Raw genomic sequence first — 26,016 nt, 5'->3', positions numbered from 1 at the left:
ATATTATACAAAAAGGAAGAACACGCTGCATTCAACTTTCAGGATACCACCCAATGCGCACATATATTCCTTTAGACCAACAAAATTTAGACACTCTTTTAGCACAAGACTTAAAATGGCAATGTGCTCTTTCAGATTACCTTGGACAATTACTAATTCATTACCCTTCATCCAAATTATTATAGTTTTTTCAAAAACTATTCCTATCACCTTGCCTAATATTTTACAATCTACCGCTATCTCAGGTGCTAAGACCATCTTTACAGATGGCTCTGGCAAAACAGGCAGAGCAGCCATAGCTTGGAAAGATGCCAAATGGAATTACTTATATAAGAAAGATTTCCAATCCACTCAACAAGCTGAAATCGGAGCATTAATACTAGCATTAAATAGCTTTCCTAACATCTCTATCAATATCATTAGTGATTCTCAACATGCTGTTCATGCTCTACAAAACCTTGATACCTCCTTTATTAAGGACATACCTAACAAAACTTTGTTACAATTATTTATTAATTTACATACTCTATTTTCTCAGTGGCATCATCCACTTTTTATTACACATATTAGACCACATACTTCCTTACCTGGGCCACTTATGGATGGTAATAATTTTGTGGATAATATTGTATCTAAACAATTATGTCTCCTTGCCCAAGATACTACAGCCTTTCAGCAGGCATACTTGGATCATGACTTCTTCCATCCAAATGCTAAGGCACTGAAAAAACTTTATCCCATTACTCTAGCTCAAGCAAAACTTATGTTAAAACTTGTCCTGATTGTCAACAATTCTCTTTGTCCCCTATAACGATGGGTCCCAGAGTAAACACACGAGGGCAATTGCCAAATGATATTTGGCAAACTGATATTACAAAATTACCTCATTCTGGTTGTCTCAAATACACACATGTTACTATTGATACACATGCAGGCTTCATTCATGCCAAGCCCTTGTCAGGGAAACTAGCCATCATGCTGTCCAACATTTATTGGAAACACCCACAGTTTTAGGATTACCCAAAATTATCAAAACAGACAATAGCCCTTGCTGTTTATCAAAAAAATATAATTCTACCCTTCAAAATTGGAAAATTAAGCATATCACAGGAATACCCTATAATTCTTCTGGGCAAGCTCTAGTAGAACCTGCACACTGTACTTTAAAACTTATCTATTACAACAAAAAAAGGGGAGCAAGGGACCATCACCTAGAGAACAAATAGCTAAAGCCTTATTTACTTTGAATTTTCTTAATACTGGAGATGATGGCTATACTGCTATGGATCGTAGATTGGGAAAACATAATTTTAATCAATTAAATCAAAAGAAAGTGTTGGTTAAAGACTGGGTTAATAATTTATGGCAAGGACCTTTTCCGGTATTGAAATCGAGCAGAGGTGCAGTTTATGTGTCTCGAGAAACAGGTCCAGAGTGGGTCCCTACAAAAAGGGTGAAGCTATAGCATGAGCTGGAGAAAAGCAGATAGCCCCACCCGCAGAAGAGGAATCTGACCCTGGAGCAACAAAGGACAGCGTTGACCAGGACAAGACAAGCTCCTGACGTGACCTGGGGACAATTGAAGAGGCTTGATCAAAAGACATAACAATAATTAGGAGGGCTGGGGTTGCTCCAACAGCAGAAAATCGATTTTTGGCATATTTGGCCATTATAGGCGAGGCTGCTGAACAGGTAGGAACAATGGTTTCTACTCCTCTTAGGATGGTCACTGCTATCCTCAGCAGCTGCCACAGTTTATTGGAGCCATTTATTAACTCACTTTTATTTCATGTGCTTACATGGTGGGATGTAGATCCTCCTTTGTCTTCTAATGACACAGGGTGGACTGGTGGTGTTTGGCTGCCACCATCAGGACCATTGACGTCATGTACCGAATGGTTACATAACAGTGATTCCATACTATTTACTGCCAGCAACCCTCCTGTTTTTCCACCTTACCAAATGTCAAGGGTTGTGCACAAATTATTCCTCAGGAATATTTATATTATCAGCCTAAGAGTGGCAACAATACAGCTAATTTAACCTTTATCTCTGCTTTAACAGTAAATATAACCATAAATATCAATGTTACAACTTTTACTCCTGATCTGCCCGTTTGCAGACCAAAAAGAGATTGGAGATATAAATTTTATTCAGTACAGTGGGCCCCATGTAGAAGAGATGATCCCAGAGGATTAACTTTGTTTAATAATGGAACTTTATGGGATTGGGGACCCCACAGGAAACTACATTCTTCCAGTAAAGAATTGGAATTTGGCAGCCCATCTAATTATTCCATTACTTGGAGTGAGCATGGATTATCAGGTCCCATTCTTCAATTCACGGACGGCATTCATATGAGTCCTATCCATACCAAAATATGGAGAATGGGATTGCCATTTTTTAATCGTGTATCATCCCATGGCGATTATACTAATCGCACTGGCATCTATACACTGTCTTTAAACAATAATGTCAGTGATTCAGTGATGATTTGTACCACTCGCCCTTATGTTTTCTTTTTTGGACAAAAACCTCCTATATATCTCAACTTAATACCTATTATAATATCTCTTGTGAGAGTCCTTCTTGGTATAGTTCTTATATTACATTGCAAAATGTTACTAATCTTAATATCACTTATATATTTATATTAAAAACAAGAGCACAAGCTTGGGTTCCTGTTAATTTAACAAGGACATGGCAAGAAGAATCTTCCTTACAGGTCTTACAGTCTGCCTTAATAAAAATTAGACCCAAACGCTTCCTGGCTACTCTTATTGCTTTCTTAGTTTCAGCTATTATTATCCTTGCTACTGCAATAGTGACTGCTGTATCTCTTACTGAGTCAATACATACGGCAGCCGTAGTGGAAGCAGTTCTGGTAAACATTACACATCAAATGCAAGAACAAACTGAAGTTGATAAAGGCATATTGGGTAGACTAAAGCACTTGAAACAGCTGTAGAATGGGTCAGAGACCAACAACAAGCATTTATTACCCATCAAGGCCTACAATGTGATTGGGAGTATCACACACAGTGTGTTACCATATAACAAATCCACTTATCCTTGGAACATGGTAAAATATAATCTTCAGGGGGCCTTCAAATCTCATTTAGAATCTCAAGTACTACAATTGGAAAATCAACTACAAAATCAAATACAACAACTCCATTCAAATTTACAAACGGATACTTTACAAAAGCTACAAGATAGTTTTGTTTAGTTAAACGCCAAACAATGGTTTACAGGACTTAAGATTAGAATTTGGGTCATGGCTGGAATTATCATACTCTTTTGTTTTCTATTCCTAGCAATCTGCAAACAATTGATCTCTATAACTCGCCGCATGACTCTACACAAACAGAAGTTGGACACTTACCTGGCTTTCAGTCTCAGCTATCAAGAACAATTTAATTATAATAAGAAACGGGGAGATGTAGAGGATGTTAGAAAAGGTGTAAAGCCCTGGGAAAAGGGACTGTGAGAAAGGCGATATCTGACAGTCCTGCAAACAGGATTTGGGATATGATTGTTAAAAGCCAGCTGCACACAACAGGCTTTGCAATGTATGGAAGCATGACTGGTGTTGGGTCCCTGCCCTTTTCTTTATAGTCTTAAGGACCAACAAGGAAATAACAAGATAATTATAAGATTAATGTATATCACTACATAGACTTGTTTAGAGCAATATGCTTACTATATGACACCAAAGATTTTATCTATATGTTCTTTACTGTAAACACATATACCTTTCCCTACAATAAATATGGAAATTTGAAGAGAGGTTCGAAAGCTCTTTGAAAGGAAAAGAGTCTCTGCTCCTCCTTCAGCCTGAGATTGTGATCTGGAGCATTCTTGGTTGAGCCGTAACACTGGTGGAGACCCTGGCTGATCTCTACACCAGGGACTCATTTACCCTTTTAAGTAAAGTTTGCGCCTGCATCCCTCAGTCCCATATCCTAGCTCAGGGAATTGCTCACCTCTGTGGGGCCAGCGTACAACATAGGAGATGGAAAGATGGCAACAATGGTTGACTTGGGATCCAGGACCCCTTCCTCGAGCACAGCTGCATGCTGCTTCATCCGCCAGTCCAGAGGTACGTCGTCATCCTTGGTCCAGCCACCTAGAGGATGTAGCAGGAGGACCGGGTTCTTGTAGCCCCTCTCTAGGAGCCTGCGGCGGGTGTCCTGCATCAACAGAGCATGGCCATTGTGGACAGGATTGCGTAACTGGAATGCAAACAGCGCATCTGGGAAAGGAAAGCAGAAAGGCCAACGTCAAAGAAACACATGGTGTCATTTGTCCCCAGAACAGAAAGGAGAGACACAGTTATGTTTATTGTTCAGACCTTCATTAAATCCACTTGCTTTTGATAATCTGCTGGAGAATACACCTGGGTCTTTATGGTGTTAACAGCACTAACCAATACTGGATTGCTCTGACAGGGATGGGATGCAGAGGCAGAAAGTCCTTTAGGGAGAGCCTCACTCAGGAATGCAAACATTTGTTGCCAGAACCTTTCCTGCAAACCAAGGCTTATGCAGGGACAGGGTTAACCAGTCTTCTTGTATCCTGCTCCAGTCTCACTCTCCCAGGGTAAGTGAATAATCATGAGGAATGTTTCTGGGGCCTGTGCAAGGGGCAAAAATCTGCACATTAAAAAAATTTCACCTTCACTTTAAAGAAATCTTCAAAATTACTCTACTTAGTGATGGACTCCTGAGAGCCTTAATTTTTTTTTCTGGTTATGAAGTATCATATATATATATATATATATATATCCATTATGGAAAACTTGGGAAATACAGAAAAGCCCAAAATAGAATATAAAAATCACCAACAATCCTATAATTATATTTTCTCCCTCTTTTTCAAAATGTATATAATAAAGAATGAAACTCTTCCCCTTCCTTTGGTCCAACTCCATCCCCAAGAAGTAGCCACTGTCATCTGCAGTTTGGTGCACATGCTGCCAGAGGCTTTTCTGCTTCTATACATATAGATGTAGGTTGAGTTTTTAAAACTATGATTATATTTTATTCTGTTTTCCAAATATGATTATGCTATGCATATTCTGCAATTTGCTTTTGCACTTAATAAATACACTTTAGGTATCTTTCTATGTTGGTGCATATTTTTAACTGCTGTATAGGGTTCTAATATATGGATGTATTACAACTTTATAAAACTGTTTCTATATCAGACATTCCAACAGAAGATGTTTTCAGGGATTTTTTTAACTGTAAAAATGCTGACTCCTGATATCCTTAATTCTTTAATCCAAGGGTGGTAAGGAGTATTAACAAATGCACCAGAGCCAGCCTACATACCAGCATTCATTTCTTGACATTTCTGTTTGAGTTCCAGAGGCGTCAGGCGATATTGGTCCAGCCCATCATTCCACCTTATTCTCTCCAGTACCTGAAGGTCTCCACCAACCAGCCAGTCCCCACTCTCCATCACCATCTAGAAAGAATATTGTTAAAGTGGTCAGTGATTAATACTGATTTCTATTTTATCTGAAAAATTTTCTCCTGGGCCAATCTTGGAATACTCTTGAACTTCCTGTGGTTCTTCAGCATTTCTAGTGCAGAATTTCTCAAATTTTTTGGTCTTTTGACCCCTTTATGCTCTTATATATGTGAGTTATATATATAAGTTTTCATATTAGAAACTAAAACTAAGAAACTTTACAAATGTATAGTCATTTAAAATTGACAATAATAAACCCATTACATGTTAACATATATAACATTTTTTACTAAAAACTAAACATTTTGTTTTTTTCCAACAAATACCAAGTATGGCATCGTTTTATATTTGCAATCTCTTTAATGTCTGACATAATAGAAGATAGCTGGATTCTCACATCTACATCAGCATTTAGTCTGTAGTAATGTTTTGGCCGAAGTATAAAAAGAAAATCCAGCTACAGGTAGGTGGTTGGAAAAGTGAAGAGGATTTGAATAGCTTTGTTATATAATTGTGGATATTCTTCTTTGATATTAAACTTTGATACCAAAACTCAACAAGTGCTATTTCTAAAAGGTAAGTTGTACTGTGGACTCTGAAGCCATATCAGTGCACTTTTAATACTGTGTTACACCAAAAATCATTGTGCTTTGAATGAATCTTTTACCCATGAATGATTTTGTGACATGATATTAATATATTGGTCAGTTAGAAAATACTGGTTCACTGAGTTTGTAAGTCTTCCAAATGTTGACATATTTCATTTTAGGATTTTTAAAAATGCACACACATTTGTGAATATCGCTTCTAGTCTCAACAGAAAATTTTCTAAGTATTGGGAAGCTGCTAAGGTTAAGTGATGAATAAACATTTTCGAAAAATTTTGCTCGAAACCTCAAGGTCTATCATTGGCAACTAATACTCTCAGTTGTTTTCCTTGAATCGACAGATTCACTTTGTTCATTTCGAAAAGTATCTGTCAACTATCCAAGTCTGAATAACCATAGTTTGTCACTCATTCTCTCAAGTAAAAGTGGTGTCCCACGAAAAAAAAAATAAATGGTTAGTTTTGCTCATAGCTTAAACAGTTGTACAAGTACTTTCCTTGAGACAACCATGTATTAATACACTGGTGTATGTGGTAGAAGTATTTTAATGTGTAATTCCTCCTTTGTAACAGAATATTAGAAAGATAGAGACTCAAGGGTCAGGATTTAATAATCATTTTTACAGCTTTATCAAGAACATTCTTATGTAAAGCTGGCATTGTTTTTATTGCAAGTGCATGGTGATGAAGCGTGCAATGACTTCAGGTACAGCTAGTTGTCACTATCTTGAGTCTAAGGTGCTAACATTTTCACCACATGGCTTTTGTACCAGCAGTCCAAATGTCAACACAATGAAAAAGGCAAATAATATCTTTTTTTTTTTTTTTTTTTGAGACAGAGTCTCACTCTGTTGCCCGGGCTAGAGTGAGTGCCGTGGTGTCAGCCTAGCTCACAGCAACCTCAAACTCCTGGGCTCAAGCAATCCTTCTGCCTCAGCCTCCTGAGTAGCTGGGACTACAGGTATGTGCCACCATGCCTGGCTAATTTTTTCCATATATTTTTAGTTGTCCAGCTAATTTCTTTCTATTTTTGGTAGAAACGGTGTCTCACTCTTGCTCAGGCTGGTCTCAAACTCCTGAGCTCAAACGATCCTCCCGCTTCGGCCTTCCAGAGCAAATAACATCTTAATATTATGAACACAGTTTTGAGCTTGGGGATTCTCTGAAAAGGTCTTGCAGGCCCCCAGGGTTTTGTAAACCATAGTTTGAGAATCATTGCTAGCATATTCCTAATACAATCTGATGTATCTTAGATCATTTTTAACAAGGACCCGAATTAGAGGCCCTGGGGGAAAAAAAAGAAGCAGACAAATTGTTTTCTACCAGTTAATTATTGTTGAGCATAATTTCTATAGAAACTCTCAAAAGAAACAATCTTCTCCACTTATACCCAATTTTAAAACAAAAGAAAATCTCCAGGGAGCAGCAAAATGTAGCCAAATCCACATCTAAGGCTAAACATAGACAGTTACCTAAAACCCCATTTTCTCAAATGATCTTTGACAAGGGTGCCAAGACCACTCAGTGGGGGGAAGGACAGTTTGTTCAACAAATGGTGTGGGAAAACTGGATATCTGCATGCAAAAAATTGAAGTTGGACCCTTATCTTATACCACCTATACAAAAATTAACTCAAGATGGATTAAAAACCTAAATGTAAGACCTAAAACTGTTAAACTCTTAGAAAAAAATGTAGGGGAAAAGCTTTATGACATTGGAGTTGTCAATGATTCCTTCGAAATGACACCAAAAGCACAGGTGACAAAAGCAAAAACAGACAAATGGAACTACTTCAAACATTAAAACTTTTGTGCATCAAAGGACACGACAGAGTGAAAAGAGAAGCTATAGAATGTGAGGAAATGTTTGCAAATCGTATTATGTGCTAAGGGGTTAGTATACAAAATATGTAAAGAACTCCTACAACTCAACATTTGTCCATTTCTTCAGAAATGGGCAAAGGACTTGAATAGACCTACCTCCAAATATGATCTATAAATGGGCAAAAGCATGTGAAAAGAGGCTTGACAACACTAGTTATAAGAGAAATGCAAATCAAAACTGCAATGAGATATCACCTCATACTCATTAGGATGGCCACTATTAAAAAACAGAAAATAACAAGCGTTGGCCAGGATGTGGAGAAATTGTGTGCTGTTAGTGGGATTGTAGAAGTTGCAACCACTATGGAAAACTGTATGGAGGGTCCTCCAAAAATTAAAAATAGAACTACCGTATGATCTGGCACTCTACCTCTAGTTATGTATATCTCGAAGAGATATTTGCACACGCATGTTCATATCAGCACTATTAATGGTAGTCAAGAAGTCGAAGCAGCCCAAATGTGCATTGTTGGATAAGTGGACAAATAAGATATGATATACGTACAATGGAATGTCACTCATCCTTTAAAAGGAAGGAAATCCTGTCACATGCTACAAAATGGCTGAACCTTGAGAACATTATGCTAAGTGAAATGTGAGTAACAAAAAGATAAATACTGTATGATTCCACTTATATGAGATGTTTAAAGTAGTCAAATTCATAAAGACAGAAAGTGGAATGGGAGTTACCAGAGGCTAGGGGAAGGAGAGAAAGGAGAGTCGTTTAATGGATATAGCGTTTCAGTTTTGCAAGATGAAAAAGTTCTGGAGATCTGGTTCACAACGATGTGGATATACTTAACATTGCTGAGCTGTACACTTAAAAATGGTTAAGATAATAAAGTTTATTATGTGTTTTTTGCCATAATAAAAAATAAAAAAGGAAAACACAAAACCCCACCATTTTTTACTCACTGAGGATTTCACTGAGGTTACTATCAATACTCTCACTTTTCTATGTCCAGTCTCAGCTGAACACATGACTTCAGGAAAGGGTGAATGTGAAGAGAGCATAGAGACCTATAGAAGAGCCATCTTCATAGCATCCCACTCTTTAGATGGCCCAACTCTGGCTTCCTTTGCTTGTGCCCCTTTCTTCAGGGCCAGGATGACCCACCCAGAGTCATCACCCACTCTCTGGCCCATTACCCAGGTACTCTAGACTTGGGAATTCCCCGCCCAATCAACCCTGAGCTGCCTGCTAGAGCCTGGGAGGGCTTATTCTCCCAGCCTGTCTTTCCAAGGTGAACCATGCACTTGGAATGGCCCCAGTTCTGGTGGCCAAGCAAGGGGAGCTTGCAGAGGGTGCAGCAGATAGAGCTTGGACATGCAGCCTGGGTTGCCCACGAATAGATACAGAGGCCTCATAGCACAGAAGAGGCCAAGCATAGGAGGAATTGGCTAAAGGCCAAGGGCCAACTCTACACACTATATTCTGATGCAAAGCCTCTAAATTTGAAACTGACTTTCCAGGTTGTTACCAAGGCACAGTTGCCAAAATAGAAGGATTGAGCACATTTTATTTAACATTTTGTGAGTTATGTGTTAACTTTTATGTGATATGTGGGTCTCCATTTGTATTCTTGCCATGGGTCCCACAAATGTTAGGTGTGATCCAAGTGTAAAGAATGGTCAAAATGATGAAAAATAAAAACACGATAATCTTTGTTTTTTTCTGTAAATTTTAATATGTTCCATCTAATATTGATTATACTAATCAATCACAGAGCTAAGTCTCTTCTGAGTCACTGAGACAAACATTGCAGAAAACCTTATTCCTCAAATATGTAATGGTCTTACAATCCTTCCCTGATCCAAATCCCATAACTGCCATTTGCCATTGTCCAAGGACAACTTGGCCACCTAAAATGCTAGCAGAGAAGAAAGAGGCAAGAGTGAGTGAGAGGAAGCTGATGGATTTAAAACACCTAATAGGAAGACACAAAGATAGTGATGGTGTACTCCTGGTTCACATTCTCTGTTACAGACAGATATTGGGGTTTACAACCTAGAGGGGTTCAGGGAGTAGGGATAGAGCAGGTTCTCAATAGAGGCCAATTCAACTCTCTTGGTGACATTTGACAATATCCAAAGACAATTTTGATTGTCACTACTGGCTTGCTATTGGCATCTACTGTATCATTCTCTGTCAATCTACTGTATAGAGGCCAGGAATGCTACTAAATAACCTGAATTGCATAGGACAACCCCCACAACAAAGAATTATCTAGCCCAAGTTGTTGATAGTGCTGAGGTTGAGAAACCCTGTGGTAGAGAAAAGGTAATTGAGCAAGAGACTTGGCTATATTTTCATGGCCTCCTTTCTAAACTCTGCTCAGGAAAACCACTGAACAAGATATTTTCAAATACCCATACCTATACATATACTCTCTCCTCATTGCTTAGAGTTAGACTACCGATACAATTTTGAGAGTTAAGACCCCAAATCCCTGGGGGTGCAGTAATTCATACTGAACACTAGAGGTCCACCCTATGTCACTCTATCTATCCGGGAACACAGCGTTGAACCGTAACCAAATGCATTCGCCACCCAGCCTAAAAACACCTCTGTTTGAACAGCACTGCTGAAATTATGCTTTTGGCATTTCTGGGATTGGGAGGGACAAAGGGCATCTCTCTCCAACTAACCCTAGAACTGTGTCCAGCTATCAGGAAGGGAGGTCCAGAGGCTCTGCCTAATTTCCCAGGGCTTTTGGCCTAGAAGTCTTCAACCCCTTTCAAGTGTCCCGCCAAAGGCAGAAGAGGAGCCACAGCCAGAGGATTTGCGGAACTGGATGCACAAAGAGGAATGAGGAATAAGGATTAGAGAGTCCAGTGAAATAGTGAAAGGAGAATTAAGCTCAGGACCACAGACAACAAGAATGCAAAAAGGAGGAGAGGATGAGCTCAAACACTGGAGTGAAGACTACGAACGCTATGGTGAATAGGCTCAAAGAAGGCAAGGAGAGGAAGACAGGAAAAAACCAACGTGGAGATGATGAGGGAATGCTCTGAGTGGAAAGGGAAGAGTAGCTGGGGGTGGGAAGGTGGAAAAGTCAGGATGCAGAAAGGGAGAGGAGAGAAGGGAAAGGAACCAGAAGGAAGGAAAGAAATGGTAGGTTCAGGAAGATAAGGTCACGATGGAAGGGTGCAGAGAACAGAATCAAGAAGAAAAGCTTACATGATACAAGTGGAGAAGATATATTCATTTTTGTGTTATCTCTTATAGTCACAGAATCTGGAGCTTTGGGGAACCTGGAGATCACAGGGATTGAATGTTCTCATTTTTGGATGAGAAGGCAGTTTTACAAAGGGGAAATGTCAGAGTTCAAGTGCACACAGCTGTCTTCCAAAGCCAGGACCCAAGTCTCAGACTCCTGCAAACCTGACTCTTCTTCCCACTGCACCCACTTCCTCTCATCAGTGACCCCCTTGCTGATATTCCAGCATCACTTGTCACAGGTGTGGACAGGACAGGTACAAATTGCTCTGGGATGCACCCAGTCACGCTTGTGGGTCAGGGCTGACTGCTGAAAGGAGGAAATAAGATGTAGAGGCAGGGATGGAAGGAACAATGTCGTAGGTTGAAGGATGAGCCTATGAAAAAGTAAGAGAGAATGGTTTAATGACCAGCTCCAGAAGGACTGCAGGAGAGATTTTGTTGGGTGGTGGTGGCAAGAGGCTAAGAGGTAAGTCCTAGCTTTAAAAGGAGTTCCCAAAGAAAGGCTGAGCAGTTCACTTGAGGAGAGACAGAGAAATGGCCAGTTGGTGGAGCAGTCAGAACACACAAAACATTTATTAATCAGGTTTGCAATCTTATATGGGCAAGATTCATGGCTACCCAAAGCAATTACAATAGTATTATCAAAGATCACTGATCTTAGATCACCATGACAAATATAATAATGATGAAAAAGTTTCAAATATGGTAGGAATTAGCAAAAAGTGACACAGACATGAACTCAGCACGTGCTGTTGGAAACATTGTGCCCATAGACTTGCTCAATGCATTGTGGATACAAACCTTCAATTTGTAAAATAAGCAATATCTGTGAAGCACAGTAAAGTGAAGTGCAAGAGACTCTTCAGTGTTTTGTTTTGTTTTGTTTTGTTTTGTGCTAGTCATGTATATGTGGATGTTAGACCTGAAGAGTGGACATGTCAGAGCTGGCATAATGAGAAAGGCCACTATTCTTTGAGTCACTGAGTAAAGATAAGATCTCAAACCTATATTAGGATCAGGAAAGAAATGATCAGAGACATAAATAATTAAGGCCCAGAACATGATATTCCTCAAACAGCTTTCAGTCAGTGTCCAACTATTTCAAGGACTGCCAGTTTCTTTGAGAAAAACTGTTCACATGATTTGATCTGAATGTACATAGAGATGAAAGATGCTTATCTGTAGGGTAGATAGTTGTGTCTCATAAATGAAAAAGCTGCTTTCCTTGCCATAGACCTTTTGTATTTAGATAAGGAAGGTCTTCAGAAACCACCAACAGGGACCTTGAAAAATCTCATCCTGTGTGAAACATTTCACAACAAGAATGAAAAACAAAACAAAAAACAGACAAAAAACCATATCCTTTTTGCAGAGTCATTGGTGTGGAAGAGATAGAGTTTTTTTGATTCTCACCCCGTCCTTTTGTAAATAAAGAAACTGAGGCCCAAGAGAGGATGTGCCTTGTCCAATCACAAGGCTTTTTAGAGGCTCCAGGGCCTCAAATTGGTCTCTATTCCTGTGAACCTGCTCAAAGTCAGTTCCTGCAACTGGGGAATTTGAGAAGTCAAATTAGTAGTATATGACTTTTTTCGTTTCCACCCTAATGCTCTTATCTTGAATGAGGGATGGTTTTTCCATTCAATTTCATGTATTTTTCTTTATGGTGAATGAACCACACCCAGCAAGTCTATAATGCTCCCCCCACCTCATCACAACAGCACTCAGAAGTTGTGAAGGAATCTGAGTTTTAGTCTGTTTCCTGTAGGTATGATAGACCCTACCTGATCCTAATCAGATGAACACATATTTTCAATCTTAAAAATATCCACTGACAAAAGTGTGGTATCTTCCCTGTGGAAACTCTGCCAGTATCTGTGCTGATTTTTGTTTACTGAAAAGATGTCATTGACCTCTCACTGGCCATAGAGCACGAACTCAGTTCTCATTCCAGTGGTTGGTTGGGCCCAGTCTGCACGAAGATATTTATTTTCCTTGTGCATTTTCAAGATAGATAGGGCTGCAAGCTCTGGCTGTGGTTTTATGCACAGCTACAGCTATAATTTTGTTCCTCTACTTATGATGGCAGACTAAATTACCTACCTGGTCCCATTGAGCAGAGGATGCCAGCTGTCACAGGATCTGAGGACTCAAGAGATCATTGAGACCAGCCCTCAAACAGAAAGACATTTCTTTGCTACTTTCTAAAAGCTCTCCCAAGGCATAGTCTGCAAACCTGACCTCAGAAATGCATTCTCCCATCTAACTTTACTTTTTCTAAGTCCTTTGAGAAGGAATTAAAAAGAATTATGTTTGGCCTAAGTTGAAATGGATCAAGAAAACCCTTCCAAATGTTTTGTGACTTACTTTGACGTGGGGGAGATTTGTACATGTTGTCCCCCACACTCGGGAACAACGCTCTTCCTTTCTGTGTTCATAGAATTCGGGGTCTTGTAAGATAGCCACCCTCCGTCCACCGTATGCCAGCACAAACTCACTGCACCCTTCCAGCCGTGTCTTATCATCCTCAGAGACAGGCAGTACGATGGGGATGCTCATGTTGATCACTCCATCTGTGGGAAGAGCCAAAGTGATGTATGAATACTGGATATAAGGTGTGCCGGCCTTGAAGGATGACTCAAATGTGCACAATGACCCTTCCAAACATCTCCTTCAAAAGGCATTAAGACCCCAATCCAACATGGTCATATTGGCTGCACCAGTTTCTCTAGAATCTATGAGAAGTCCTCAAGGGGCTTCCCAAAGCAGGAGATGGAGCATGTGTGAAAAGTGGGCTGAGTTTCAGATCACACAGATAGGCTCAGTAAATGATTTAACTTTGGGGACAAGAAGGGGATGTCTCCCTTCTGGGTTCCCTTTTTAAAGCTTAGTCCTGACCTCAATGCACTAGGGAGTTCAAAGTCTTTTAAAATCCAACTAAACAAAATAAAGCTGGCAAAACAAACCAAAACCAAAACCTCTAGTCTTTCTTGGAAATGAACTTTGTTAAAATGTCAGGCAAGTCTCTTATTTTATTATCCGTTTAGGCTCTATCTGCACTACCAACACACTGAATTAAAAGGAAAGAAAAAAAATTAGACAATTAACATTTATCTACAGGACCCAAAACAAGCAATCCTCCTGATGTTGTTCACTGTGGTCAAGGCACAGCATCCCCTTTAAATGTTTTGAAATAGACTGGTAATCTCACTTATCTCAGAATTTCGAGTCTTGCTAATTCAACTGCAGTTGAGAACCAACAGTTAAAAAACAGAGGTGTGAAAATTGACATAAAGTCATTTATTAACACACACACTTTCTTTGGAGGGTGAGAGCCTCTCTCACCCTTACCCTGAGTCTCTTACTTTGACAGGAATTTAAATAAACTGGGTAATCTGATTTCTCAGTATACAACACAACACAACAAATTAGAAGGTATGGAATGTGGTGTTCAGAGAAGCTACATCTTCAGCAGCAAGAAATGTCAAATGACAGCTTGACCACAAAGGAAGAGACAGGAAAACTATTTTAAAAAGAGACATAGAAACTGTGATGGTTACTTTTATGTGTTAACTTGGCGAGGCTATGGTACCCAGGTTTTTGGTTTGACGTTATTCTAGGTGTTTCTGTGGAGGTATTTTTTAGATGAGATTAACATTTAGATTGGCACACTTTAAGTAAAGCAGATTACCCTCCATAATGTGGGTGGGCCTCATCCAATCAGATGAAGGCCTGAATAGAAAAAGACTGATCTCCCAGAAGAGGGAATTCTGCCAGCAGACAGCCTTTGGACTCGAACTGCAACTCTTCTCTGGGCCTCCAGCCTGTCAGATTTTGTACTTGCCAGCCTCTACAATCTTGTGAGCCAATTCCTTAGAATATCAATCTCTCTCTCTCTCTCTTTCTTCCTCTCCCTCTCTCTCTCTGTATCCTGTTGGTCCTGTTTCTCCAAAGAACCCTGACTAATACAGAAACTAAAAATACAGAGTGTGACCAATCCCACAGGTCTCCTAATCCTCAGGGCACCATTATATTAGAACCCAGTTTAATAACTGGTAAAACTAATGACAGAGTCAGTTTTTAAAGTTTTTTTTTATGTTAATATATTCTTTTTTTTCAAGTGAATAAGGTTTTTTAGTAAGAATATTTTGAAATGTTTCAGATAAAGTGGTTAAAAGATGTAATTTTTTTTTTTTTTTAGTTTGGGGCTTAAAAGGATAAAATTTGGCCCTCTAAAAACACCCCATTTCTTAATAATGCTAGATAATGTAAAAAAATTATAAAACTGCGTTCCCCCTTTTGTAACAATGCCCCAACATTCTAACAAATATGCCAGTCTCCTAATTGTACTTACAGGTGAGAAAACGAGGGCCCGTGGATAAGTGTGTAACACAAATGAATATTAGGGAAAATTTTGCAGAAGTTCCCAAGTTCAAGATTCAGAAGGGAATGAAAGGAAGGTGAATAAAGAAAGCATTCAAGTCCAGAGAAAACAAATGTAATTATTTATGGATTTGAGGAAATATGCTGTAAAGTAATGAAGTCGTTTAAACCTAACTTTCAAATCCAACATTTAGAATACCTCCGACAGAGTTAAAGATGTGAGCTCTATTCCTTTGGGGTGTAAGACTCCGCCTAGTAGCTATGAAACCAAACTTTGCAGGCATATCATTTTGCACCTTTTAAACACTCTTCAAAAGGTACTAGAACCTAAGGAATGTCACAAGATACAGACAGCAACTGCCAGCGATAAAGAAATCCAGTCTATCATAAAATCCTGCAATATGCTTTGGGATCCTTTATCAACCACAAAGTAGCCACTGTGCACAGAAAGTAATAGTTTTGTTGTTCAGATAACTCTTTGTTTCAAAGTTCAAGAGCAGCCAAGTCCTTTCCAGATAACAGTAAACTCAAAATCAGGAGTTCTCCCATTTATTAATACGTTCAACTTCTCTGAACTCAATTTCCTCACTGGAAAAATGGTATAATAAATAATACGTACCTCCCTGGGTTGCTGCCAGGGGCATACCATAAAGCACTATATTAATGAGAATCTATGATGAAAGATAATTAAGTCCACCACATAGTCTAGGCGAGGAAAAGGGAGAAAGACTGGCAGAGAATAATACATTCAAGGATGCTGATGTTCTAATTGGAAGTCTTGCTTTTTGTAGATGGCTTACCTACCACACTGCTGAAAGAAAGACCATGATACTTTCCTCTGCTTATAAAGAGTGAGTTGACCAAAATAAAATAAAGCAAAATGCAAAGTAAAATGTGGAGAAAGGTGCTGGAGGAAGCCTGGGCCTGCGGGCAACACGCCTGCAACATTGCCTTGCATCAAGTATTCTGAGTTGAAATCCAAGGGATTGCCGTCGCCTCCTTCCATCCAATGTAGCCTCTGATTCACCTTCATCTTGGCCTTGAGTGAAAATCCAAAATGACAGAACAGCACTCCCTGGCAGGTGTCACAATAAGGGAGCTAATGTGTGGGAAGTTAGGGAAAGGAGTTCTGCCGTGTAATAATGCCAGCGGGTCTCCTACGCCTGCAGCTACATGTGGGCGCAAGCAGGATAGTTTCTCTATCATCTTTATCAACTTTTCTAATACATAAATTTATCCAGCAATTTAACTGTGCTGAAACATCCTCCGTGGCTTTCAACATTGGGGCTTTCAACCTTTTCCTCTGTGTGTTTCAGCTCTGGTAGGAACTGCCTTGATTATTTTATTGTGGTATATCTCATTTTGAAAGAAAATATTGTGGTTTTTTAACCATGGTAAGTCCAACAGACAACTCATTGTTCAATTGAATGATTTTTCTTTTGCTTTAAATAATTTTCAAGCCTTCTGGTTTAGCCGCATAGATCTGCTAATTGGTTGTTTGGGGCTCTTTCCATGCAAAATTAAATTACTCTTCATCGCTTAACTAGACTCTTTAAAAGGCAAAACAACAATGATAAGAACAACACCAAAGGTAAATGACATCTTCAGAATTTTACCTTTCCATTCTGGTACAATGCAGAAGTTTACAGTCACAGCAAAAGTATATTGATTCCTGGTTTTATCAGTATCAATCATGGTAGCTTGAAATTAAATTCATGCATAATCACACATTGCAAACAAATGAAATACAATCGTACACAATCCAACCAGGTGCATCCACTTTCAGTTACATCTAAAATGGATTTATTCTTCATCAATTAAAAATTTTTTATAAACACAGTGGAAAAAATATATTCCAGATTTGTGAAACTAGAGGAGGACCATCAGTCATTGGGAGGGGATCATAAATTTGAAAGATTCAGGAACAAAATGTACAACAAAAATTTAGAAACAAGTTTACTCTTGTCAGCCAAATACAACATTATAAACAACAGCTGCATCTGATCCAGAAATGTCCTGTTATTTGGAGTCCAATCAACAGAAGAATGCAGTATTATTCTACTATAACTGGTTGGATCATGAACTGATAGTGATTCCAACTGGTTAATGTGGATTTTTCTTTTTAGATATGGTCTTAACCATTTCAAATTAATGTAACATGTCTAATTATAATAACTTCTTGGAAAGTTAAAGTACATACCAGCATGGACCATGCCTAGAGAAATACAAACACAATTAAGAAACATGTTTTCAGCTCTCTACCAAAATAATCTTAGAACAACAATGTCAAGGAACAAATTCCTACTACGACACTTCACACATACAGCATACAAATATACTGAGCTCTTTGTTATGCTATTTTTAAAAATAGAGAATATATGATAGCAAAAAGCTGGTGAAATCAGAATTTGTATGGAATATTGTTCAATACAATCCAAAAGCATTGTTCAGATGATTATGTTTTAAAATAATTATAACGTATGTTAATAGCCCCTCCAAAATCAGCAAGAAGTTGTTTCTTGCAAATATGAGATGTTACAACCACTATCAAATGGTTTCCAAACCAGGTTCTGGGAGAAGGTATAGAAGCAAACTGCCCTAGAACTTCCTAGTATCCCAGATGTTTAGAGGACATGAAAGTATGCCCGGTAGAACAAGCATGAGCGTTAGAGCCAGGATACCCTGGACTTGAGTCCAGGCTTCAAGTAAGTTATTTAATCTTTCCAATACTTATTTCTACATGTGGACAAAATATCTTCACAGTGGTGTTATCCAGATTAAATGTGATAACCTATATCAAACTCCAGTGTCAGAACACAGTTGGTGGTCCATACTTGCTTGCAGTGTATGTGGAGCACTTTTACACCCTGCCTTGGAAAGTATCCACTTTTCTTTAAACAGACAGAGTCTCTCCCTGTCACCCAGGCTGGAGTGCAATGGTGCAATCACGGCTCACTAGAACCTCAAACTGCTGGGCTCAGCAATCCCTCACCACTGCACTAGCCAAGACTCCAAGTTCTTTTAACTGTGTGCAGTGGGGGTTTGTTCATAATAGCTAACGTGTATGAACATTTACTGTTGACGTAGGCATTCTCTTAAACTTTCGACACCCCAGTGACAGTTATTACCATCCCCATCACACAGATAAGGGAAATGAGCTGGGAGAGTTTAAGTAACATGGCCCAGGTTCACAGGTAATCATGGACACACAAACACAGACAGTTTGACTCCACAGTTCACATTCTCATCCACCAGGAGATTCTGCCGTTACATAGGCCAAAACTAAACTGAGATACAGAAAGTGGTAGAGGTGGGCAGCATGACATCTCTGGTGTCTATTTTTATTAATTGATTTGCATAGGAGCTGAGGAGTCTTCTGGAGGGTGTGTGGAGCTCTGAACCCTGACTATAACTGGGGCTGCATGAGTACGTCCAATGAACTGGTTGCCGAGGGAGATGGTGGAGCCAGTGGAGAATTCCCAGAGAGGGGAAAAGAGCCTTACAGAAAGTTTCAGAAGCAGGTCCTACAGGTTGGAAGGGGGAGGGATTATGGAAATAGCACATCTGGTCTTGAACACTCCACCCCACCTCTTCCCCTGTGACATAACCACACTGGAGCCACAGGAGGATAATGGGATCCATACGGATTAGGAGAGTTGTTGCACTCAATTCTCTAATACTGCGTGACTCAAGGAACCTCCTAGACACACTTCAACTGAGGTCAATAGAGAGGAAGGAAACATTCTTCTCATGCAAGAAAGAGTCCATAAACTGCTGCAGCCCTGTGGGTACCGAGAACTGTAGTGTTTGGAGTGTCTGGCAGGATCTGCATGTCTGTGGGTGCAGAGAGCCACATGGATCCATGCAGCAAGTGGCACGTGGCTGTGGAGCTGACTCGAGAGCACAGGAAACACACCTCTGGGGACTCCCACAAACACTTGGGAAAGAAGTGGGATTTCTGCACCAGCAGCTAGGAGCTTAGAACTGGTGGGATTCAAGTATTAATGGGAAAGTGACCTCATTCATGTCCCCAGACCAGTGAGCTTGGCAGGGGACAGACATCTGCATTACATAGGAAGTGGGAGCAATAAGTGCCTCATCCGCCGCATGATGGTGAGCACCAAATAAGAAATAGAAAAGCAATGGGTTTTTGCAACTTGAAAAACCCCATAAAATGAAATTGAGATGATGTAAAAAGAAAGGCAAGAGATTTTGCCTAAATGATCCACATGGATTATCTGTATTAGCTGTTCTTCATCTACATGAATCATAAATTCTTTTAAGAATCCATCAAGGCCAGGCCGAGAGTGGCTCACACGTATAATCCCAGCACTTTGAGAGGCCGCGGTGGGAGGATTGCTTGAGGCCAGGATTTTGAGACCAGCCTTGGCAACATAGCAAGACCCTGTCTCTGCAAAAATTTCTTTTAAAAAAATTAACCACGTGTGGTGGTGAATGCCTATAGTCATTTGCTACTTGGGAGGCTGAGGAGGGAGAATCACTTGAGCCCAGGCATTCAAGGTTACAGTGAGCTATGATTATGTCACTGCACCCCAATGTGGATGACAGAGTGAGACCCTGTCTCTCAAAAAAGAAGAATCCATGAAAAGTCATAAATTCTTATCCCACCGTTTTGCCTATTTTAGGATGTTTTTTGTTACCCAAACCTGAACTCCTAGGTCCCAGGCTAATGACCTGTGATTTCATTAACATTGACCTCTGCAACCACTTTCACTGCCCTGATTATTTTTCCTTGTGGAACAAATACTTGTCAAAGGTCAACAGCACTATCCGTAATGAGTTCCCCTCCTTCAGTGTGCTTCACTTGTCTTTTGGCCACACCTCTGGTTCATGTGCTCATAATCGACCTCTTGTTCATGGCTGGCTACTGAGTCCAGTGACATTTATTTGATGTAGCCTGTATTCAGCATGTGTCAAAATCAAGACATCAACATAAATGCCAGTCTTCCCGGTACACCATGTGGGCCTTTTAGATTCTATTGGAAAGGACACCAGGAGAGCAGCCTGGTAGGGCAAGTGCAGTGGGCCAGGAGTCAGGAGATTCTGGACTCTGGTCCAGGGCCCAGATGAAGGGTATGGACTTCAGCAAGTCACTTAACCTGAGGTCAATTTCCTCATCTGTGAAGTGGGATAATAATAGTTGCCTGTTTTCTAGGGCTTTTGTGAGGATCAAATGAAATAAGTTCTGAGAAAATGCTTTGAAAACAGAAGTACCATAGAGGTAGGCATTCTTATCATAGTTAAGGCAAGCTAGAAGTAAACCAAGTGTCTTTCTGGGATGTTATTTAATCTGAGAACTGAAGGACTCAGGTTTCGGGGCATTGTCAGCTGCAGAAGGGGAATGACGGGGCAGGGCTCATTCTGAGCAGTGTTTGAGGGCTGATTCTGGCTTTATGCCCCCTTCTCCAGGCACAGACACAAGCCCAGAACATGAAAATCTTTCCCAAGAAAGAACAATTTATTTGATTTTTCTTCCTAAAGGTTTAGAGCCCTGCTCAGTTTTATAATTTCAATGTGACTCTATCCTGCCCTCTTCCCCACTTAGCAGCCATTCCCCAAGGTCTTGAAATAGATAAGTTACATTTGATAAGCTCAGGCAGTTCTAGGAAGGAAATGATCATAGAAAGGTCCGGAAGTCTTCTGAATAACACATGCTTCCGATCTTGACCAGATCTGTTTTCTAAAGGCCATTCAGCCTGGGCCAGAAAGCTGCCTTAACACTGCCTTGTTAGAGTTTAGTGGATGAAGGCATCCTAATGTATTTCATATATGGGCTCGAACATCAATACCGTAACATCCACCCAGGAAAGCAGCTGCTGCAATAATGCTTGACAGGGACAACCTGGAGAACGGGAGGTGCCAGGTGCATCCACGACATGTCCTGAGCTCATGATGGGTATCTCCAGATGGTCCCTAGCCACGGGCCGTGGGGCTTCTATCTGCTGCCTTCTGACTATCAGGACCAACAAAGAGCAGGCGGAGGTGAAATAGACTTAACCTTCTTTTGGCCTTAAAGCCTTCATTTTGCAGTTCCTTAGTTTTAAATAATAATCCTTTGGGAACAACCAAAATATCCTAAAAATTGAAGCTTATACATAATAGAATGGGGCACACTATAAATGATCTAAATATTTTTACAGATCAAAGACTAACATTTCCTGTTCCTGTCAAATTTCTGGGAAAGATTATTTTTCTTTAACAATAAAGAATAAGAAACAACAACAAAAACATACCGTCTAGCAGGGTGCCAAAGTGTATAACCTGCAAGTACTCCTTCTCCCGCATAAAACCTTTGAGGGGAGTGGCCCAGCCTTCACTCAGAACTTGGATCCACTGCAGATCCAGCTGCAACACACGAAAAAGCAGGCGAACATTTCCATAAAAGTTCTGTTTTTCAGGCATCTGGCCTTAGGGCAGTCCTTTCTTATTCAGTTGACAGGAAGATGAGAACAGAACCTTTTGTTTTAAGTGTTCCCACATGTTATCCCCTTAGACCAGTGATCTAAGGGCCAGACAGGTTAAAGTCTAGAACATTCCTATGGAAGAGTGGTGAAAAGATTTCAAATTGAGATGATTTATTTGAACACTTTAAGCTGTGTCTAGTCCCATAATGTGCAACTGATTTGTAAATTCACTGTTTATTCTTTCTTTCGTTTTGCCACAAAAATTCTGATTTGGTTGTATTTTTTCACCAGATGTACTTTATTTTTCCAGTCAACTTACTAAATGGGGCAAACCATTGACTCTAAGATAAAGTCCAAAATTATTAGTATGATACTGAAAGCCCTTCAAGCTCCGGCCCCTGGGGCTCATGTAGGGACTTTCATGTCTCCAAATGCGGGCATATTTGCCAGCAATGCCAGACAATGTATGGTCTAAACACACATATGGTTTCGGGCTTGTGTTCTACCCATTCTCCTCCCTACCTCAAACTCCTATTCATCCCTTAAAACCCAGCTTATGGGTCATTGCTCTGAAACTTTACCTGTCATCCCTATGACCAAAAGAATTAATCAATAGATTCTTTGAACTTCTGTAGCTTGCAGATCATTCTGTTATTGGAACTATCACAACACGCTGTAATTATAATTATGTGTTTACTCATCTGCCTGCAGCACTGAGGTGCTCAAAATTTATTTTACAGGGTCAGGGGGTTCTCTTTATTAATTGGTCATGACTTATTAGAGTGTAGGCTCTTCATGAGCTGAAGCAGATTCCCCTATTACCCTTCTTCTTATAAAATCTCCAAAATGTTAATAGATAATAAAAATGTACTAGTGAAGACTTAATCAGCTTGTATAGACCAACTAACACTGACCCATAAAAAGGCCATGTGCAGGGCAGTTTGCTGGGGTTGCATCTTACATATTCCAGGTAGTAAAATCAATGTACCCAAAGCTGTCTCCCTCTCTTCCCAGACTGGACTTTCCCTGATGAAGACAGAGTGTGATTTGCAGCATAGAAAAGATTGAGGCATTCACATCACTTTAGAACAGGCTTGCTTTTTGTTTTCTTTAAATTCCTTCTCAATTGCCCAAGAAGCACTTAAATTCTGAACAAACTGTTTCCTCAGCCACTACCAACAAATAATTACTGGCCTGACACCTATACTTTGGCATAATAGAAGGTATGGCAGCTATGTAAAATTGTCCTATGTAAATATAAAAGTTACTTTTCCAATCTGCCTCTGTGGCAACTATTGGTGAGAGATTGCTTGGAGAAGAGGTAAAAAAAAAAAAATGACAAAATGGTATATTTTTCTTCATAGACATTACACGTACCTTATTCATACCTTCCTTATTGTTAAGAGTAATTGTAAATGGATTATAATGACTGCTATTAAGCTAATTCTCCTTTGACCAGTCTGTACGCACTTACCTTAGTAATTGATAACGAAGGGAGAATTTTAGCCTCAGCTTGAACTTGGTCAAATTTGTTTTCCGGCACAAAGAGTTCATGGATGCCTTTGGTTATAGTATGGGGTACAATGTTCTGAAATGAAACAAGATTGGTAATGATTCGAAATGAACACTGAAAAAGGAATGCGTCAGTAAAGAAGCATGGATTGTTTTTCATGACTTTATTAAATTTAAAAAAAGAGAGAGACAACCAGTTCACCCACCTGCTCTTGCAGAAGTTCCACGACCTGCTGGACACAGTCACTTACTGAGGAAAAGTTGGTTTTAAGGACAAGCTCAGGAGTCTCCGGTTTCTCATAATCAGAATCAATACCTGTAAATCCTGCAAGACATAAGGGTGAAAATTACATCTGTACCAACAGAATCATCTTTTTAATCAATAAAGCATAACATATGTTGGAATAATGTGTTAAACTGAGAATTCAGATTATAACAAAAAGGGTCCAACAGCCATCCTTGACCTCTAGCCATAGGTATGAAATATACAGCTGTATTTTCAATATGGAAAGCCCTAAATTATCAACAAAAGCTGGCTAGCTAAGTTCAAGGCTTCTACAGCTGATTAGAATTAAAGGGGAAGACAAAAAGTGGGGAAATCTCTGAAGCCCCCCCCACACTCACCATGTACTTACCCATTTTAGTTCTTTGAACTTAAGTACTTATGGCTGAGGTGACAGTTCTTAAAAAAAATAAAGCCCCACATTTTAATAAGCCCATCGACATATTAAATATGTTATGATTTGATAAAAAGTTGTGTATGTTATATGTAATTTTGGAAGACAGAATTTGAAAGATCAGGCAGATTTCTGAGAATAGAATAAGGACCCATAGCCCAAGTAACTGGCAAAGGTGCCACTAGCGAGATCTCATACCTTTAATCTCCCCAGCTCTGGCCCGTTTATAGAGGCCTTTTACATCTCTGCTTTCACAGATATTTAAAGGTGCATCTACAAATATTTCAAAGAATGGCAGTCCTGCTAACTCGTGGATTTTGCGGGCATTTGAGCGATCCTGAAAAACAATTATGTTCAACACATTAACTACCATGTGAGTTGTATTTAACGCACACTAGTTTTGAGCCCGGGGCCTCATGGAGCATATATAACTCACACGTCTCTTTACCTTGTTGATGTTCTTATTGTTACAACTAATATTGACAATTTAATTCTAAAAACGTGGATTGCATTGCATATAACTCACACACAGAAAACAATAAAACACTGTGGCTCCAAGGAAAAAAAATTGTTTTTCCAAGCGGGGCAGTCAATGTGTTAAGAATGCAGGAAGAGGTTTCACAAGGAAATTCTTAGTGACAAAGCATTGTGTGCTTTGGTATTTGATAGCTTTCAGGCTTTGACACTGGGGTTTGTACTCTGCAGAGTCCTTGAGAGAAAGTCCAGAAATTTCACACCGGTAAGTAAACACCGTTCTCAAGAACTTTCAGAGAAAACCACGGAAAACAGATCCTCTTAGGAGGACAGTACTGGCAACCAGGGTACCTTTCATTCAAAGGATGTGTTCAAAGCACGTACATATGTGTAGCTCCCAGAAATTTCCTGCTTTAAAAGAAGAAGAGTGACATTCCACCTCATGATGTCAACATTAAACACACATAACCTTCTGCTTCCGCAGTGAATTGCTCTTTTCTTTAGTGAGCTAAACATTCTTTTTCAGATGGCTGAAATTACAGAGCTTTAAGAGTTTTTCTTGTCCAACATTCTCTTCCTTTCAACTCTGACCACATGTTCCTTATAATCGTGAACATGGAAGGGCTTATGTCCACAGGTGCCCTGGCATCTGGAAATGAAGGAACTCTCTTTCTATAACCAATATTAAATAGAGGAAATGAGAGAGCACATGATGGGAGGGGGAAACAGAGGAGACCTTCCTTCTGACCCTCCCTCACCGGCCTGCTTTTCCTGGCAGTCTGAGAGCATTTGCCCGTGCGTGGGAACCATGCACAGTGCCAAATCCTTTTACCTTTGAGAACGGAGAAATGAAACTGGTAATGCAGACCAGACCCGCGTCAGCAAACAGCTTGGCCACCTCTGCAATCCGGCGGACATTTTCTTCTCTGTCCCCAGGAGAGAATCCGAGGTTTTTGTTAAGGCCGTGTCGGACGTTGTCCCCGTCCAGGGAGTAACAGGGGATGGCGTGGGAGACGAGGTATTCCTCCAGAGCAAAACTTATTGTTGTTTTTCCAGCACCAGAGAGACCTGTTCAGAACAGGTAAGGCACACTGACATGGTCCTGGATGGCTTAAGGTGACAAATTGTGAACTATTCTGATACTTTTAAGTGTAATTAAACCCTTATGATAACCATTCGATTGACTGCAAATCAAAAATCATTAAAATCTAGAAAAAAGTGCAGTTGACTACAAGGCAAATACTTGCACTTTATTTCAAATTTTGAAATATTTGTCTCCTATTAAGATTATAGCCTTTCAAAGCAAGCAGGGTTCATGAATAGGGAGATCTGGGGGCTGCATGTGGTCCTTGATGTG

General features: G+C 39.8%; 1 protein-coding gene across 2 annotated transcripts in view; it reads right to left on the bottom strand.

The window, feature by feature from the left end:
• PAPSS2 (3'-phosphoadenosine 5'-phosphosulfate synthase 2) overlaps positions 1 to 26,016 on the bottom strand; it is an 86,524-nt gene that overhangs the window by 6,922 nt on the left and 53,586 nt on the right. For both annotated transcript variants that reach the window (XM_012659735.1, XM_012659734.1), the window contains exons 3-11: positions 25,492 to 25,727; positions 24,384 to 24,522; positions 23,715 to 23,833; positions 23,471 to 23,584; positions 21,826 to 21,937; positions 17,772 to 17,786; positions 13,556 to 13,761; positions 5,337 to 5,472; positions 3,987 to 4,255 (exon numbers count right to left, since the gene is read on the bottom strand). In XM_012659735.1, coding sequence (XP_012515189.1) covers positions 3,987 to 4,255; positions 5,337 to 5,472; positions 13,556 to 13,761; positions 17,772 to 17,786; positions 21,826 to 21,937; positions 23,471 to 23,584; positions 23,715 to 23,833; positions 24,384 to 24,522; positions 25,492 to 25,727 — 1,346 coding nt within the window. The remainder of the gene's footprint in view (positions 1 to 3,986; positions 4,256 to 5,336; positions 5,473 to 13,555; positions 13,762 to 17,771; positions 17,787 to 21,825; positions 21,938 to 23,470; positions 23,585 to 23,714; positions 23,834 to 24,383; positions 24,523 to 25,491; positions 25,728 to 26,016) is intronic.

The sequence above is a fragment of the Propithecus coquereli genome, unplaced genomic scaffold (assembly GCF_000956105.1).
Source record: "Propithecus coquereli isolate 6110/MARCELLA unplaced genomic scaffold, Pcoq_1.0 Scaffold63, whole genome shotgun sequence".
Taxonomy (NCBI): domain Eukaryota; kingdom Metazoa; phylum Chordata; class Mammalia; order Primates; family Indriidae; genus Propithecus; species Propithecus coquereli.
This window is presented reverse-complemented; position numbering and strand designations above follow the sequence as displayed.